Genomic DNA, 20,260 nt, shown 5'->3' with positions numbered 1-20,260 from the left:
AGGTTTTGTAAGATTAGTCTGTTATCTTAATAAGATTATTATTATTGGACAAGTTATTATTAGTGAAAGAGTACCGCATATGCAAAAATGCACCATCATCCAAAGTGCCTCAGAGAATGTTTATATCAAGCTATCTAAGTACACTGACAATTTAAGATTTTAGAGCATGAGTTGACAACAGAAAATACTTTTCAGATGGGTAGAGGGACATTGTCAACTGTCTGAAGCTCCACTCAGAAGGAGACAGAAGCCTAAAGATTGTTAAAAACAAAGTCTGCAGGATGATTCATTGCCCTGCACAGTACCTGCATAATTCCTACAGGACTCCTTCACAACGGAAACACATTCCTAAAGGACTTTTTTGTATCAGGTCAGATCAGAGATCAACTGGTCAACCACTGTCAATCATTGCTAATCCCCATACATATCGAAAACACACTGCAGTTATGTGCATGTGTGATTTGTTTAGTTGAAGAGAGTGAGAGACTTGAACTTGAATTTATTTATCTTCTATATTTCCTAGGCCATCAATTCTGCAGGACATCTTCAGGAGGAACCAAATTTACTGTTATGTCCGTTATGTCGATTTTTTTAAAAGCACATTGCTGTACTAATGTCTAAATGCCATGAGGTGGCAGTGTTGGTTCATAATGTAACATCAAACAAGCTCGCATGGACAAAAGCAATGAGGTGCTGGACATGCACTAGGCTTCATGAATAGAACAGAAAGTAGAAAAGTAGAAAATAGAAAAAAAAATGTCTGAATTATATAGTTATTTAAATACAAATACTACTTCTACTGTTACTGCGACTACTATGCCTACTATTTATAATAATGACAATAATAATAATACAAATAACAATAATGAAACGAATAAAGGTAGGAAATTAAGAATTGTGAAAAGAACTTTTTCACATTTACTCCTGTAGCCCCCTCAGGGACCCCTGGATGAAGGTTTTAAATCAAATTATTTAAGTTCATTTGAGTTAATGCCCCCCTCCTGTACCCCCAAACCGCTCCAAATTTGTCCAGCACGTTCCTAATCGTTGATTGGTCCGCTCTCTGATTGGCCTGCCCTCTGATTGGCTGAAAGTTCTGTACTGAGACAGTCTGTCGACGTAGTTTGTTTTCTCGCCTGCGGCTGAAATTTACACTGTGAACGCTGCTGGAGGCAATATTGATATAGTATTCAGGTTTTCATTTTAATAGATGTGTGAATAGTCACGCAAACACGCAGAAAATGTAGATAAAGTGTTTCCGTTTTTCTCTTTCTTCCTTTTCCCGGTGCTGTTAGTGGTCTCCCTCGAGCGTTTTAACGTTGCATGCGGACTGTCATTCAGAAATACTACAGCCTGCATTTGGAGCGCTCACGTGTTTGACCTTAGCCTATATATTTTAGATTTTTTTTCCTACATTTACTCATATGTTTTTTCGCTCGCTTAGTTATAGCTTACTTTTGTATACTTTGTATAAGTCGACTTCATTTACTACAAGTTGGCGTTTCGGTGACAGACGCGTCTCTTCACATTTGTAAATGATTCTTTGAATCGCGAATTAAGCTATCAAAATCATACAATCATTGGAGAGGAGTTGAAGAACATTTTTCGGGATAGAGGCATGGTTTACGTGCAGGTCACCAGGGGGTAACAGACTGTGGCTATTTCATCACTGCTGGGAGTTTTACAGTAAGTCTTTATTAATAAGCCAAAGTCACTGTTATATGTAGGCTATATCATGTATCCACAGGGTCTCAATGTTTGTCGCACTTTATAGTACGTTTACAGTGAACTTGTATCATAAATCACCTTTCATTCGTATGTATTTTTCTATATAGGCTACCGAGTTTTATTTTCCCCCGATTAAGTTCATTTCAAGTTTCATTTTGAGTCAAACTTATGTCATATTCCTATATCATCTTCAACGGTATTACTGTACAGAAGTTGGTACTTAATGTTAAGTTTTGCTATATCTGTGAATAATAAGAGTTATAACATGTTGCAGCACTTGACTAAATGCATTAAGTGGTTACAACTATAGACAGCACATTCATATAGTACAATATGGTTTAATAACGTCATACTGTATGGATGCAAAGAGTTTATGATAATTACATTATTATTTTTTATTAATTGGCATGTCAATTATTTATTTTATACAAGTGATAAATAAATAAATCATTAGACCTCCAGTCTGGGATCATCATAATGCAAACAATCACAGGTTGCAGGCTGTTCCTCCTTAAAGAAACTTTTACATTTACACTTTCAACTGCTTTGTATGATGTTTATTGTAAATTTAGGGAAGAAAGATTGTTCTCCCTGTAAGATAAGAACTGTACTTATGCAAATAGAAATGAGACTAAACCTGATTTTGGTAGGTTGAAAATCTACTCTTGATTTCCACAAATCATTTATCCTGCACTTTTACGTGTGTAGCAGATTTTGGTGAACTGAGACACTGAGGTTGACAAAGGCTGATCAAAGATACAGCATGTGAAGTATTGAAATAAGATCTCATAAGGTTCAGGGAAGAATTTATGTGGCGGAAAGATTAAAACCACTGTAAGGAGAGACATATGGACAGGTGGACAGAATAAATCTGTAAGGAAAATAGTTTGACTTCCAGAAAATCTCTGCTCCTTACTTTTTTCTGACTGCCGTGGACATCTGTAGAACCAAATCATGTTTAGAAGACAGTATACACTGAATAGAAGAGATGGAAGCGAATGCATGTGTTATTTCACCTTCTATCTAATGCCTACCTTTAGAAACTTCAGCCTGGTAGGTTTTCAAAACATCTGCACAGGAACTAATGGTGTTATAAGAAATACACCTGTCTCTCAGCTTTGTTCACAGAAACTAGAGACTTTTATTTTATTACTTTCCCTGATTAAGGACTAAGTTGATTATTTTCTACCAGGCTATTCCTACTTTTGTCTCGTCTAAAATTCAAGGCAGGTTTTCACATAGATACTCACCAGATGTCAGCCAGTTGGTAGTAAATTAGGTTTTAATTCCATGGCGCTAGCAGGTATTTTGGAAGCAATTAATCAGAAAAACCCATCAGATGGTCAAATAATGAATGTGGCTGGTGGATTTTTGGAATAAATCAGACCTTGACAGTGGACAATGCAGCATTTTTGATAAATTAATGATTTATATACAGAGATGCAATCTAAAAGATTAAAATGCACCTTCAAGGTGGGAAATAATTACTCAGTATCTCCTAAATATATGAATATTTCTCTAATTTTATTTCCTTTCAGATCAAAGAGACTGAGCATTCTTCTTCCTGAAAATTAAACCAATATGAAGCTTCTCTGGGTCTTTCTGTTGCTGGAGATGGTCCTGATGTCCGCTGCTGCCAGGGGTGAGTAACAGAAGCACTGATTTCAACAGAGACTTGGAGCATTACCGTCATCAGTCCCAGCAGTAAGATAATGGCATTAATATAAATCTCTATCTGGCCATACTTGTAATAAAGTCTTCAAAAGATTCTCCTTCAGAGTAAATTTACTGTAGTGAAATTTCCTATTTTTGCGTTCTTGCTACACTGCTGTTCCAACCCCAGGAGGATTTGAAACATGGTGGTACAATTGCTTTGACTGTGTTTCAGACACAACTGTCTCATTTAAGCTGAAAGTATGATGGGAGGACAGTGGTAGATGCAGGAACGAACCCTCTCCTCTATCTTTTCTGTCACCTGTTGTTTGGAACTACTCTTAATTGTGTGCTTTGAAAAACTTTGTGCTTTGTTATCCTGTATTTGCTCATTCTGCACTGATACATTTGCTCAGATTTTGGAATATCTGCAGACACTCCTGGGGTGAATTTAACTTAATGAATGCTTTTGCTCTTTAGATAGTCAGTGAACCTTTGCCGTTGACTGGTTATTCAGTTACTGGTAGGTATTCTTGCACTTCCCTGGCAGTAGTGTGGTTTTCTACCTTCTGGTTATTTTGCAAGGATGCTATCTTGCTGACTGTAGAGTCAAATTTAGTATTTCAACTCATAATCTAAATTGAACAATACCCTCAATACTCTGCCTGCTACCTTGTTTCTTTCAATGAAACTAAACATAATAAAACAAAAAACAACAGAAGCTCTACATAGATGAGAACGATCTATGACCCAGCCTGCAGGCATTATGGGTAGACGGTTGTGGAGTTGGCGCCTATTCCCGAGATCACACCAGTGATGAGTTTTCAGTGGGAACAAAGCTGCATTCAGCGAGGCGAGGCCGGGCCAGCATGCAGACACGGGGCCGAAAGTAAACACAGGGCCATAGACCGCAAAGAGATGAGATTAGATTAGCCTATTAGGGATGTTTGCTGTGCAATGCCACAGCATTTCCTCCCCCTTACCGCCTGCAGTCTGTCAATGAAACCAGGACAGGCAGCAGAAGGAGACAGAAGGTGGGGGTAAGGGTGGAAGGGAGAGAAGAGGAGAGAGATGGAAGGAAAGAAAAGAAAGAGGGTGAATGGGAGAAAAACAGGCCTCGGGACATAGGAAAATTGGAGTAATAATGGATGATAAAAGAGAAAGAAGGGAAGTAGGGAAAGGAGAAAAGGAACTAGGGGGAAAAAGTGAGGAAGAAAAGGGAAAAAATGGACAAGGGAAGGAAACAGATTATAGGAGGGCATGTGAGCAAGAGAGCAGGAGAGCATGAAGAGGACAGAGGGGACAAAATACCATTATGAACCATTAGAAACTGAAGTTCTCCCTTATCTTGTGATAGGCTAGACTCGAGTTGCCAGACAGATCCTCTCTCTTGGTTAATTTACAGTATTACAGTATTAGACATCTAACTTAAGCTACTGTGAAATGAGGTTGTAGAAAGGAGAAAAATTGTTAATGTTTGTTTCTACATTTGTCTCAGGCAACTGATATAGAGCAGAAAGGGTAAGGTTTAATTTTTAGCAGAGGTCAGAAATAGACAGAGAGTTTGTTTATATGCAACCCAATTTTAAAGGAGAAGTAATTATTGTTATTTTTTGTAATTTATTTTGTTATTGCCTGTGTAACACTGACTGATATTATGGCAGCTGAAAGACAGTACGCCAGTAGGACGCTGGGTTTTGGTGGCTCCATGGCCTGAGGTTCATACCATGTAATTGTGAATTTGTGGTTTTAAACTTGACTAATGCAGCATGTCATCTACTCTCTATCTGTATCTAATCTTTGACGTTCCCTGTTTATAACATATAGTATAATGTTTAAAAAACTGAAGAATTATCTGAAACAGACAGAAAGAATGCAGGAAATTTTCAACAGATGTTTTTAAAACTATGAGTTGGCGATCTTGCAACTTTGAAGGCACACTCAACCAATTTCCACTAAATTTACCTGCATCTTAAGCCAATCCCTGGATTATTTTTGCAGGTTTTTTTCAAACACCAACATTTTACACACAAAACAATCCAAGTCAGAACAATGTTAAGTGCCAAGGTCAAGCTAAATCAATTTTCGACTTCTGTAGTCCAACATGCTTGCAGTTATTGCCAATGTAACTCAATTTCCCCTGAAATTGTCTTCTCAGACAGAGCTTCCACGCAGGCTGTTTGTTGCCCACTGCAACTTCCACCAAATTGCAAGTTACTTGTGGCCTTGCACTTTTTAAATGTTGCAGCTGTTTCTTGAAAATTTGCACACAAAATGACAGAAATTGCATTGCAAGTTTTTAGAAATGCAGCTGCTAGTACAGTCATTTTTGGCCACAATAGTGACACAGTTTGACCTTTAGCTGTAGTGAGAGTTGCCAAGTACAACCACAGCGATTTACCATTAAGGAGTTAAGGGCTTTGCTCAGTGGCACCTGGACAAAAGGTGTTGAGGAACAAAACAGAAACTTTCAACATCGAATCTGCAGTATTCCACTATAGCTGGAAATAATCAATCCTATAAATATCAGAATGACTAAAAAGAGCATATCTTAAACTCTTTACACTAAAAATTCATAAAAGACAGCCTATTGGAAGGTGAACAAACTTCACAACTGCCCCAGTCCCTCAGCAGGGTTTGGGCTAAGTAGGATTGTGCTGAAAGAAGACACTTAAGCTACTTAAATAAATCAAAACCTTCCAAAGGGTCACACTATTGTTCCAACCCCAGGAGGAGTTGTTTGAAACATAGTGGTACAATTACTTTGACTGGTTTCAGGCACAACTTTCTCATTAGAGCTAAAAGTATGATGGGAGGACAGTGGGAGTTGCAGGGGTGAACCCTCTCCTCTATCGTTTTCATCTTTTCTATCACTTAAGCTTAAGAAGACACTGAAATAAAATAAATAAATAAATTCTATTAAACGGTTGACAATTGTATTAGAAACGATTGTGGAAAAGCTTCCTCTCACAGTCTGCCCTTAATGACTTGGTGACTACTGAGATGTCCCAGAGAAATATGCATACCAGAGGTGGGTTACTCAGGGCAACTGTATAAAGAATGAACAATAAAAAGCAAAATATCATAGGACGCATCACAACATTTAAAATTGAAAACATGAACTCTTTTGTGGCCTCATCTGTCTGAGCAGTCTCCTTTGCACACAAGGTTCAGTTACAGTAAATGTAAAGGCGCTATTGTGTAAATCCACAAAGTTAACAGCACCTTCATGACTGCTCTAAAATGACTGCAAAGTTTAGTATTGTATTAAAGAAATCGCTGAATGAAAGCACAGCCCTGTATTGAAAAAAGAGAACAAAACCATTCCTTTAATGATAAATGAATGGCCAAATAGTCTGAACAGTTGTTACTGCTAGTTGCTTTTACCTGGGTGTCCTTGGAGTTGGTGGGGGTTGAAGGCTGTTTTCCACTGTGAGGGCTGATTGGCGAATGGAAGCAAGAACATTGGAATAGCTAAGGGCTTTACTGGACTTCTGCGACAGACATGAAAAGTGGAAGAATGGAACAGGACAGAAAGAGTGGAAGAGAGATACGGATACAGGTGAAGAGAGGAAAAGAAAGGAAAAAGGTAGCCAAAGAGAAAGAACAGGAGGCAGACAGAGAGAGAAAGAAAGACAGCGATAAGCCCAGAGATAGAGACAGAAAGAGATAAAGATGCAACATTTATGTCCTTATTGCAGCAGAGTCACATAAACTGCACTCCAGAGGCTTACACAATCACGCTGTTTGAAGCAGTGTCTGGGCCTCTGTGTGCATGTGTGTGTTTGTGTAGCTGACCATGAGACTGAGCAGCTGAGAGCTTAGCATTCTTCCCTGTTAGCTGAACAACATTGAGCATGAATACAGGGGTCAAAGACAAGTCATAGGCCAATGCATTCTGGGCTACCTGCAGCTCTAGACACAGTTCAAGTGTGAACAATGGGAAGGAAAGGTCCATCTTAAAATACTTTTTACACTGCTAAAATAATAGCGCTTTTTCGCTTTCCTATCAAGAGTTACATGACAGATCTATAGCACTCTCTTATCTGTATGCTAAATATGAAGGTACAGCCTTGGGGCTGATGATGAGGCAGGTGACAAATGAGGATGAGTATACCAAAAAATGTTGGACACTTGGAATGCACTGAACAGATCAAGAGGTTGTTTATTGGTTCATATGTGCATGCCTGTTTCTGCATGCCTCCGCGCGTGCACACACACACACACACACACACACACATACATTAATTGTGCATGTGAAATGCTACGTGTGTTTGTCAGATGGTTATTAGCATGTCAGATGGTATTTATGTAAGCCAGCTGTTAACTATTTCACGGTCAAACAACTGGAGCAGGGCAGAAAGGATAATAATAATGTGATTATTGAAGTTACTCCAGCAGAGATTTTCATTTTTTCTTTGCTTATACCTGTTGTTGAAATGACCTACAGTGTGTATCATCACATCACACTCTTGTCTTGCCTCACTCTTCTACCCTAATCATTTGAAGCAGATTCAGAAATGAAAGGATATACCAAGAAATGAGATGATGATACACTGATGCACAGTTCTGTCTTAATCGAACACCCATTATCCAGAGGGAGGGAGAGGAAAAAGACACATCTAAAGAGTTTGTCCTGTTGTCTTTATAATTAATTGTCCTGTTATAATAAACCATGGCAAGTGTTCAATTAAAAAAGAAGAAAAAAGAAAAAGAGACAGAGATGAGAGCATTCATTTGTTGTTATACCAAATGTAAAGAGCCACAAACACATTAAAAATGCACCTTCATTGTATTGAAGCTGCCAAAACAGAGACGCACATGGAGCAGCAGAGAAAGAGAGGAGAGCATCGTCACTGCAGACAAAGACAGGCAGACAGTGCGGAGTGTAAACAACCGCATACACAGATGCTGAAAACGTATACAACTAAAGGACGCTACCCATAAATATGACTTAACACATGTAAGCACACACAGACACACACACACACACACACACACACAGCCCACAATCACTTAACAACCTCCTGTCCCAAACACTCATTACTGCGGAATGCAATTAGCATGCTAACACTAACAATGATAGGTAGGAGAGAATTGCGGTTAGGTAAAAAGGACTGGAGGAGGAGGCACACAGTCACCAGAGAAGCAAGCAATGGATAACTAGCAGAGCTAGTGGTGTCTGTTGCACTACTGGATGCAGTTTCCCCCAAGGATTATAGTTGAAGCCTTCCATATACATATAAAGTACTGGACAGAGTATTTTTCTTGTCTTTCCTACAAATCACATAAAGAAATGGAAGGTGGATGGGAGAGCCACATGAATGAACGGAGGGGAGCGAAATTGCCTTTAGGGGCCACATTCAGACGAAAAAATGTGTCCTATTCTTTCCCTATGCTCAAAAGGTGACTCGTCTAACTTTTATGGTAATAAACCTTTCTCTTTGTCCCATATTAGTGCTTCTTTGGGTATAATAAATAAGATTAGGTATTTTGAATTTTGGCTAGCATATGATTTAGGGACTGCAACTTGTTTTCTCTGACCAACACCCAAAAACCCAAACATATTTAGTCTGCAATCATATAAAACACAGAAAAGCAGCAAATCCTCATATGTGAGAAGCTAGAACCAGAGAATGTTTGTAGACTTTGCTTGAAAAATGGCCTAAACTATTAATCAATTATGAAAATAGTTTACATTTTCTGTCAATCGATTAATCAACATATCGTTTCAGCTCTAGTATTATTTACCTGCTGGGTCAACTTTAATCTAAATGGTTGCGGCATAAGTAGTGTCCAACTTGCAGGGCTACGAAAGCAGTGGCAATAACTCAAGTAGCAATAATAACTGGTATTATAAAGCCCCCCCATCCCTGAATATTGAGATTTGTTGATAAATGTATTATATGTATTTCAGTATGGAAAGCACTGGCCATGGTTACAAAGGCCACCATCTAACAAGGAGTTATAGGTGACCAATGCGTATTAAGGCTTAATCTTTGATGAATCCTGTCACTTTTATGTTTAAACTACACCCATATTGTTGTGTATTTTCCCACACACTGTTCTAAATGAAAGCTAACTAAAGTAAGCACTGATTGACCAGTTTATTACATTTTGTAACAAAACACATTGTGTTAGTTGTGGTATGCATCTGCCTGTCTCCTCATGTGAAGAATGGAGGAGGGAGATGGAGGAGGAGGAGGAGGAGGAGGGAATCTTGATACCTCATAGAGTAAACAACTGCATACCACAGACAGATGCTTCAAACACACATCTTTACCTCATTGTAAACAGACGCACTGACATCAGTAAATCCCCTCTACCCCGCTCCTGTTTTTTAAGCATGCAACACGTCCTAAGTCACAGTCATCTATCGTAAATACCATTTGACATGCTGATAACCATTATATGGCCTGATGGTGGTGGTGGGCATCTGCCTGCCAGCCGCACTGTTTGAAGTGGAAAAGCTGGATCCAGACCGACATAGACAGGTGAAATCTTTTTCTGCCTGTCAAATTGAATGTGCTTAAGGTGGAAAGATTAAAAAAAAGGCAGAGGAACTGATTTGCGTCTCTATTATGCAGCTTAATTTATTTATTTTTGATCGCTCACATGGTCATTTGGTCCTTTAAACAAGAGAAAAGGCAGAAACATTCACTCCATGTGTGTGTTCGTGTTTGTTGACTACATGGTGATTAACAGACAAAGGGGAGCTTCAAAGGGCACAAATGACTCTCTTTCAGTTCCTCTTGTTAAATCCTAACGTCACGGCCAAATGTTGTCTTGTTGGCTGTTTGGATAAGCAGAGCTGTGACAAATGACAAATTTAAAGAAAAGATTGTCACTCAAACCCAGACTCATCTATTTTTTTTTCTGGTTTTTATTGTAAATTTTGTCTGATTTCAGAAGTTTGGAAGAAATATTTGCAGACTTGAGATAACCTTTAAGAATCTCTTATGGACAGTCTAGAGTGAGATGTCTCTGTGGGATCTTCAGCCTATATTTTGTTAGAAATAATTTTAAAACACAACATTATATACACATATCACTGTCTGTGTTTTGTGCTCCCAAAAGATTAACGAGCACTGACATGAATCCATTTGCTGGGAACTGAATGGAGACCTTAAGCCTCCCCCTTCCACACCCCACTTTTGCAAGCTCGCTCCTTCTCAGAGTTTTACAGGGCCTGTTAATGTTAAAAGCTATTAGCCCACATTTAGATAAAGTCAATGTTTGCTTTGACTTTGCTAATGGTGGGGTAGTAATGGGGCTGTCTGGACGTTCTCTGTGGGGGTTGATGGTGTCGCAGTCATGTGAAGATGTGATGTGTGTATGTGAAGGGGGTGCAGCAGAGTGAAGAGCAACAGGAGAAGATAGCAGAAGAAGGCTTTGTGGAGAGAAATAGTGAGAGACAAAGAAAGAAATGTTAAAGAACAAAGACCCCTTAACATACAGTTTTCCCCTTTTCCACCCTGAAGTAGCTATAAGGAAATACTGAAACTCAAGACTCCATGTCTTTATGGCTGCACCATTCATTCAAATGTATGTATTCTTGATGTCTTGAGTATCATTTTATAAATATTTCCCCAAAATTCAGCCTGACATATTTTGTATCTTTGGAAACTTTTGGACCTCCATTAGAATAAATAAAGTTCTTTATGTTTAAACAGTGTTTGGGTGCACAGCATGTGTTTGCATTAATAATGTATGGGGTTAAGACTTTCATAAAGTTAAAGGAAATCTAAAGAAAGGGAAGTTTCTTTCTCTATTCTTTCTCTTACTCTCTTTCTCCCCAGCTTCTCTGTCTCTCTCCTACATAGTGCAGTATTGTGTGGGTTGTGGTGCCACAGTGCTCTTTTTGTGGTCTTAGTTGGGGTGGGGTATGTTTGGTCAAAACTATAGCACTGCAGGTCAAAGGTCAGCCAGTGGATCAGGGAGGGTCAGGGAGAGTGTGTGTGTGGATTTTGTGCGTGCATATGTGTGTGTGTGCGTGTGTAAGGTAGGGTCAGAGAAAACACATGCCAGCACCAGAGGAGACTTCAATAACACACCAGGAACTCCACAGGACAACACACACTCTGCTTTCACTCCTTTATGTCCTCTCAGTCTCTCACTTTGCCTCAGTTCAATAACCTTATTGACGTGTATGTCAGAAACAGAACGTGCAAATTTGGCAATAATGTCAGTCAACAAAGACATTGCTGAGGATATCAATCATATATTTACTGACATTTTTAACAGATTTACCAATAGCCTTTGATATAAATCTAGTGGATTATTTATGAAAAGCAATTTGTTTAAAATATGTATTTAATTCAAATTGTGGACAACTATGATATCAGTGAAGTTTTGTGTACCCATGCCTCACAGATGCAGGTCCTCACACAATACAATGATTGTATCTGCTGTGGAGGTGTAACATTTCTCATGTATAAAGCTCACGAATGCAAAGCACAAAATGTGTTTGCCATGTTTATCATATTTGGGAGAATCTCTTGCAGAATGTTTTTTATGGTTCACCACATGGATTTTCTGTTCTATTAGTTTCAGCCGTTAACATGAATACATTATTTAAATTGACACAGACACATCTACTTAACCCTAATGAGACTCTCTGGCCAGTTGATAACTTCAGTCATTTCTTCAAGATAAAAGAAATGATGGTATTTGTGACCATATAATGACTTTTTAGATACCATATATGTTGTAAATATGAATTATAGTGATTGCAGTGAGCCTATTAGCAGATTTCACAATAAGAAAATGCAAAGCAGTGTGTATTTCTATTAAGGGACCAGTTCACTCAAACTACAAAAAACACATTTCCCCTTCACCCCTGGTGGTGTCTAACCATGCAGATAGGTTCTCTTTACCCAGCATTGAAAATGTACTTGTGAAAACCAGTGAAACAATGTCTCAGGTTACTTTGGATAATCAATAGACTTTGCAGTCAATGGTTTTCATCAAGAACTATGTTCTTTTAAAGGTGAAACAAAATAGTAAAAACTGTCCACAGGGAGGTCTGAGTGTCACTCACCTAAGTGTCTGTACTCTACTGCCTTTATATCATCTCTCTATGATCAGTCTGTTCTCTCTGTCACTTTCTATCTCGCTCTCTGACATTTTAATTCCTCTGCCACTATCTTTGTCTCTGATGGTTTCTCTCTCCCTTGTCTACCCTTCAATCAGATCCTTTCCAACCCCTTTAACCCTCTCCTGCCACACACACACACACACACACACACACACGCACACACACAGTCTCCAGCTGTTATTCCTGATGGCATTACAAATGAGATGTTGAAAGGTGATCGCTGGGACAGGAGACACGGACCCTTGTTTTCTTTGGGCTTCAGTCTGTCAGATTGGGTCTGGTGGGGGGCGATTCAGCACTTAGGGCAGCTGTGTGTGTGTGTGTGTGTGTGTGTGTGTGTGTGTGTGTGTGTGTGTGTGTGTGTGTGTGTGTGTGTGTTTGTGTTATTGAATGTGATAGACAGAAGGACAGAAACATAAGACTCACCTAAACCAAAAATACCACCATTATGACCTCAGTCTTCAATGTGATTGACATGTTATGGACAGTGAGCCACACTCTATCTCTCCTTGGTTGTTTATTAGACATACAGATGACCTTTGACCCTAAGAAGTGGAGGCTGATAAGGGGGCAGGATGTTAAGGTGGACGGCTTTAGGAAATTCTTTTTGTAAGCTGCTGCTGTAGCTTCTAGCTATGACATATTGTACTTGTTCTGCTGAGTGCTTATTCATGTCAATTTAAATGTACAGTCTTTGGTAATGCAAAACCAAGTCATATAGATAGATAGCAACCTGCTATATGTAAAACTTGTATATGTATATATGGTATCAATATATATATACAGTATATATACATATATAGCAGGTTGCATTACTGAATCTAAAATGACAGGATTCTCAATCATATACAAGATCAATATCATGCCTGTATCTTGTTTGTCACTGCTCTACAAAAGCAGGAAGGAAATGCTATAGTATTCTTTATTTAAAGTATCACAAATGGCAGTAAAAACAGTTCTGGGCTGGTTTTCCTTGTTGTGGCATGTGTTGGGCGAAGACCAAAAAAACTAAACTAAACCATGTCACAAAGTTGAAAACCATCACACGAGGGGACACAAACACACTCGTCTTTTTCCGCAGTGCCAGCTGTCGATGTGGAATCCATACTGCAGGGGGAATGTGAGAGGAGTGTGAGAGATGTGGGGGTGGGTTCAGCAAGATGGGGACTCTGGAGGGGACAAAAACACTGGTGACTGTGACTGTGTGGCCGAACAAATGTCCAAGATAACTTTAATGTATGCGTGTTTGTTTATTTTGACATCATTCATCATTTGCCATCGATGGTCAACATACACTGCTTTCATTACTTGTTTTTTAAGTGTGAAAAGCTGTTAGGGCCGGGTTATGCTGGAAAATAACCAGTTTGTATGACATGTTGTTGGACCATGTCAGAAGGCAAAAGTGTGTTGTGAACATTTACAGAGGGGGGGGAGATGTGATTATTGTTTAAAAATGGGGATCATGGCGCACAAACAGCTTTTCAAACAGCCTCACCTGGAAGACATTCATTGGGTGGCAATCATTTGTACACACAAAAAGTGACAGAAAAAGTTGTGTAAAGAATGAAAAAAGAGAGACAAACAGAGAAGTTCAAACCCTGCTTACTTGCTCACCTCCACACAGCTGACCAGTCACTGCGTGAAGTGAGTGTGAATGTCGGATTGTCAGTTTCAGAAAGTGGCTTTAAAATTGTGAATTTGGCTTTATTGTTGTTTTGTACATATGACATCTAATGCATGTCTGTCCATCCTGAAATAGAGATTCCTCCTCTGTTGCTTTTCCTGAGGTTTCTTCCTGTTTCCCCCTTTTAAAGGGTTTATTTTGGGAGTTCTTACTCATTCGAACCGAGGGTCTAAGGACTGAGAGTGTTGTATGCTATACAGATTGTAAAGCCCTTTAAATTGACTTGAAAAGCCCCATAAAATTGACTTGACCTAGAGACACTGACAGTGTGTTCTGATACAATGTGATACAAGTATTTCAGGACTTCACATGCAGCCAAAGTAGACACTGCATCCTGTGTTTATTCTTGTTAATAATTTGAAAAGCAGCAGAGAATGGCATGATTGGCATTTCTTGCACTTTTCCCAAAGTAACAGGCAAAACATTGACCAGATCTGTAAAAAATTTAAAAATTTCCAGATATTGGTTAAAGCCACAGTGAAGTAATCCAGGACATTAATCCCCTGCCAGTAACCACACAGTGCTGACATCTAGCTGAAAGGCCTGCAGACCAGTTAACTGTGTTAATTATTTCCCACTACATTGCCCTTCATCACACTGGTCAGCTCAGCATACATATTATCTGGAGGTAATCCCTCTGTTGTGCTGGCACCATTATCACACAGGGACACAACAGGCCTATTCTTCCACATGTAATTAGCAAAGGTCCTTATAGGCTGCTTTCTGGGATTTAATTGTTGGGATGGAGAAGGTGGGGGAAAGAAAGCTCTCACGTCAGCGTTGTAGTGGAGGTTTAGGAGTTTAGTTGTGTAGCTGTAGGTTTACTGTGTCTACTGTATGTATCTCTCAGTGGTAGAAAGCAACACAGTTTTTAAAGTTTTGTACTAAAGTACAATTCTGCAGTACTTGTAGTGTGTGTGAGGCTTTTTAATTTTAGAGTTACTGTCCTGCAAAACCCACGTATTTCCAAAATGTCAACTTTTCATTAGCTAAGATAACAAGCCTGTTTTCAGCTTTGTGACAATTCATTGTTCAGATAATCCAGTGGGTTCTTATATGGTTTATTAAAGCTAGGGTAGGTAATGTATTTCATAAGCATTTATTGTTATATTTGTTGAAATTCACATCCCGACAGCAATAAATAAATCAAATGCTCTGGGTGGAAAAAATGAAAAAAAAACAAACAAAAAAAAACGGTAGCTATGGCTGTTGCAGGCCTGTAATAAGCCCATCCAATGAAATGAATGGCTGGTCTACCTGTCTGCCTGTCTGCCTGTCTGCCTGCCTACCTGCGCGCACTCTGCACTCATTGCGTATGAAAATGTGTTTAGGGGGAGTGGCTTTGGAGGGAAGCCTGGGATTTTTTTGGTTGGATACTTTCAAAATCTAGCTGTCTCTTGCTGGTTTCTCCAATGTTATCTACCCTAGCTTTAAGAAGCATGAAACGTTTCTCAACCTATATAATCCTTCAGTTTGTCAAAAAAACATGTAAGATCACCAAATTTGGAGATATATGGTTTTCACTGGACAGCTACATTAATCTACTAAATTACTTCTGCACTACTACATTTTAGAAGATTAGATGTTTAGAAAAATATTAGACTTCTTACTCCACTCTACATGTATTTGACAGCTGTACTTACTAGTTAATTTGCACATTTTGATATTACATCAAAATCATACAGTATTATATGTTATTTTATTTTATATTTTATTGTTGTGGATTCAACTTCCCAACAGTATATAAAGTAGTTCTGCTACTGATGCTGCTTACATTTTAAATGATAAAATGATATACATGAAAGACTCTTAAAGGATCTGTTCTGCATAATGAGTACTTTCACTTGTGAGAATTACAGCCCCTACACACCCATGGCTCACCTGCACAGGTGTTTTTACTTAATATCCCTGGTTAGACCTCTTCTCATGACTGTGTGGGTGTTGTCACCTTTTAGGGTCAGACAGTTTACACCTTTTATCACTCGTAGTAGTATATTGAGTTTGGTGACATCACATAATTCCCATCTAATTTAAACACCTGTGTGGTTGTGCAAGAAATAACATTTTGAATTAAAGACATTTACTTGTAACTGAGTACTATAACAATGCTGTATTAGTACTAATTCTACTATCATAGAAAAGGTTGTGTGCACAATTGAGAATGACTTCCGGATGGGAGCCTAAACGTCTTGATTCTGAAAACAGTGTCCAGATGACTACGACTGAAACCTTTTCTACGATAGAACACTCCTGGACGAATGAGGGACTACACCGTACTAATTCTACTATTATTACATTTATATTGATACTTTTAGTTAGGATCTTAATGGATCTAAATAGTTTTCCACCGCTTGGTAGCTATAGCCTCATAGATTGTAGTGTTTTTTTCGAGTTCCCGACTGTAATTATGACACACTTACTCACATGTATATACAGAATGATGAGAGGGAGACAAGAACAAGAGATGAAGAAAACATGAGAGAGGCAGAGCGAGAGATTAGTCCACACTGATATATAAATGATATGATGACTGATTGATTTCAGGCAGAATTGCTTGTGTGTGTGTGTGTGTGTGTGTGTTTGGTGGAGAGTGTCAACCATCAATCAACACTTCTCAGGCTCTGTTCCTGGCTCATCCTGTGCGTCATAGCAAATACTGTATGTGTCGGAACACAAGCACACACATTTAGTTTGTAAAAGGAATGATTCAACCAGAGGATATTCTTCATATATACTGGTGAATAAGAGGAGGACTCGAGACAATTGTTTTTTTCTGAATTGGGCGTTGTTTCCCAAAAGCATTGTAAGGTCATGATGAGTCTCACTGTAAGTCGAAGGGCTAAGATCATCACAGTATTCTTCTACACCCTCACCTTTTTCATGTTGAAATCAGGTGGACTGCATACATACGATTTTTGTAGCTTTCTGAAACTGATAATCCGGCATGCCCACTTCATGCAGCCATGTGGCCAGGTGTGCAAAAGTGAGAAAGTAATCACTTTTTTAACTTGTCTCTCAGGCTGTCTTTATTACTCATACATCTACTTTATTTACGTCAGTTTGTGCATACGAGTGCAACGCTATGAATTCCTTGTAGGAGATACTGTCCAAAAGCGTGCGCCATTATCCCCATCTGAACAATTATCACGTCACATTGAATGCCAAGAGGAGGGCCTTTACTGATGGTAATAGGGAGGAGGTAAGGGCAATCCAGGCTGACCTGAAGGTGAAGATCAGGGAGGCCAAGGAAAAGTACAGGAGGAAGCTGGAGTGGAAACTCCAGCAGAACAACATGAGAGAGGTCTGGAGCGGCATGAAGAGCATCACTGGCTTCAGACCGACTGGCAGCAGAGGAGTTGAAGGCAGCTTGGACAGGGCCAACGAACTTAATCTGTTCTTTAACAGATTCGATACACCGGCTCCTGCTCATCCCCCCTCTAACTCAGCTGCTGTCGGCCCTCAAGCTCTTCTGAGTACTCTGCTCCCCCCTCCCCATCAGGCTAATGGCCCTCTTCAGACCAATGACTCCCCCCCTCTCCCGCATGTAACCTTTGCTGTGTGCCTGACTACTGACCAGTTGAAAGGACAGCTGATGAAACTCCACTCAAACAAGGCTGCAGGCCCCGATGGAGTGCTAAAAGCCTGTGCCCCCCAGCTATGTGGAGTCCTTCAACATGTCTTCAACCTGAGCCTGAGTCTTCAAAGGGTCCCTGTTCTGTGGAAGACATCTTGCCTCGTTCCTGTGCCGAAGACACCGCGTCCCAGTGGCTGCAAGGACTACAGACCGATGGCACTGACCTCCCACATAATGAAGAGCCTGGAGAGACTAGTGCTGGAACATCTGCGGCCCATGGTCAGACCCCTCCTCGACCCCCTTCAGTTCACCTACCAGCCCCGGCTGGGAGTTGAGGATGCCATCATCTTCCTGCTGAACCACATCCACACCCACCTGGGCAAGCTGGCAAGCACGGTGAGGATCATGTTTTTTGACTTCTCCAGTGCTTTCAACACTTCTCGCTGCCAGCTTCTCACCCAGCCCAGCCCTGCTGGGGACAGCGTGGTCAGCAACATTGGGGCCCCTCAGGGGACTGTCCTCTCTCCCTTCCTCTTCACCATCTACACCACATACTTCAGCTACCACACAGAAGTTTTCTGATGACTCTGCGGTGGTGGGATGTATCAGCAGTGGTGATGAGACTGAGTACAGTGCTGTGGTGGGGAACTGTCTCATGGTGTGAGCAGAACCATCTGCAGCTCAATGCGACAAAGTCCAAGGAGCTTGTTGTAGACCTACGAAGGGCCAAGACACCAGTGACCCCGGTTTCCATCCAGGGGGTCAGTGTGGACATTGTAGAGGATAACAAGTACCTGGGAGTACACATGGACAATAAACTGGACTGGGCTAAGAACACTCAAGCTCTTTACAGGAAGGGCCAGAGCTGCCTTTATTTTCTGTGGAGGCTGAGGTCCTTCAACATCTGCCGGACAATGCTGAAGATGTTTTATGAGTCTGTGGTGGTCAGTGCTATACAGTATGCTGTTGCATGCTGGGGCAGCAGGTTGAGGGTAGCGGACGCTAACAAACTGATCTGTAAGGCCAGTGACATTGTGGCGGTGGAGCTGGACTCTCTGGCGGTGGTGTCAGATAGGAGGATGCTGGCCAAACTACATGCCATCTTGGACAGTGTCTCCCACACACTCCATGACGTGCTGGTCAAACAAAGGAGTACCTTCAGCGGAACCCCCCAAAAAGCACCACAGGAAGTCATTCCTGCCTGTGGCCATCAAACTCTTTAACTCCTCCCTCTAAGTGTCAGTCTATATGACCCGAAGTCATTAAACTGGACATTGATCATTACATCTCTGCAATACTTGACATAATTGTGCAATACTCTGTGTTAATACTCCTGTGCAATATACTCTTTTCAGTTTAAAATTCCCTATTTATTGATATTGATATTTATTCATACCTCTATTACTGCTGTGTAATGTCCTCCGTCTCATTATAATCTTAATAAGCTACACTTAACTTGACAGTTCATGCACTATTACCTTATACCGTATTATTATCATCAACCGGTAAACCCACTTTGTACTTAACATTTATTTTATACTTATACCCACTTGGTACTTAATTTATTTTGTGACCTGTATTATAGTGTATTATATTTTTTGCTTAGTACTTCTATTCCTGTGTGCACTGAAGTGATAGTGAGCTGCTGTAACAAAAGAGTTTCCCCGCGGGGATCAATAAAGTATTTCTGATTCGCGCCTCTCTATGACTGCAGGGTTTTTGCTCCGGCATTAAGTGTGGCTGTTCAGAACAGCTATAAGCATTTTTGCATTCAGACGTGGAAATAGCGTTCAAACAACTTCATTTTGAGCATAACCCAATCTTTAGTCTTACAGTGCTTTTGGAAACTGGGCCCTGTCCCAGAACTGTCCCAACATATTGTCTACTTAGTAAAAGTGAAGTGAAAACTGAAAAATGTCTGAGATGTATATGAAGCAGGGTTGTTAGAGCTGAGGCAACCGCCATTGTTTTTTGAGGGTTAAAGGTAACAACTTTGAGGTTTGTGTAAGACGTCAGTAGAATTGTTCTTCATTTTGCAGTTTTCTTTCCTTTTAAGACGTTGGGAGACATTTAGATGTCAATCAACATGGGGAGATTAGAAATAGAGAGATGTAGGTTAAGCACATGCAATCACACACACACCTAATCCCCTCTCTCTCTCACACATGCAGAGTAGGCTAAGATGAGACAGTGACCTGAGCTGAACAAATGGATTTAGTCACGGCTGAGGATTGGTGTGGAATGTGGGAGGGGGGCACAAGGGTGTGTGTGTGTGTGTGCGTGTGCATGTCTGAGTGTGTGTTATGTGTTATGTGCATGCTTGGAATGTCTGACTCCCCACCCAGTGAATCAGAAAACACACAGGTGGAGAAGGAGGAGGAAATAAAGGAGGAAGAAGGTTCTGTTTTTTCATTTGAAATTAAGTCCTTAGTTCTTCTTTCTTGTGTGGTAATTATTTATTCGCTAATTTATCGTCTTTTTCTAACTATGGTGCACTTTATAATCCTGGTTTATGTGCTATATA

General features: G+C 40.1%; 1 protein-coding gene across 1 annotated transcript in view; it reads left to right on the top strand.

Moving 5' to 3' along the window:
- The first annotated feature begins 1,115 nt into the window (after positions 1-1,115).
- The window catches only part of fgfrl1a (fibroblast growth factor receptor like 1a), a 70,036-nt gene continuing 50,891 nt past the window's right edge, over positions 1,116-20,260 (top strand). The window contains exons 1-2 of the mRNA XM_044205316.1: positions 1,116-1,686; positions 3,267-3,370. Coding sequence (XP_044061251.1) covers positions 3,310-3,370 — 61 coding nt within the window. The 5' untranslated portion in view covers positions 1,116-1,686; positions 3,267-3,309. The remainder of the gene's footprint in view (positions 1,687-3,266; positions 3,371-20,260) is intronic.

Source organism: Siniperca chuatsi, linkage group LG8, assembly GCF_020085105.1.
Source record: "Siniperca chuatsi isolate FFG_IHB_CAS linkage group LG8, ASM2008510v1, whole genome shotgun sequence".
In the NCBI taxonomy this organism is placed as follows: Eukaryota; Metazoa; Chordata; class Actinopteri; order Centrarchiformes; family Sinipercidae; genus Siniperca; species Siniperca chuatsi.
The sequence above is the reverse complement of the archived record's forward strand: the minus strand, read 5'-3'. Positions and strand labels throughout refer to the sequence as shown.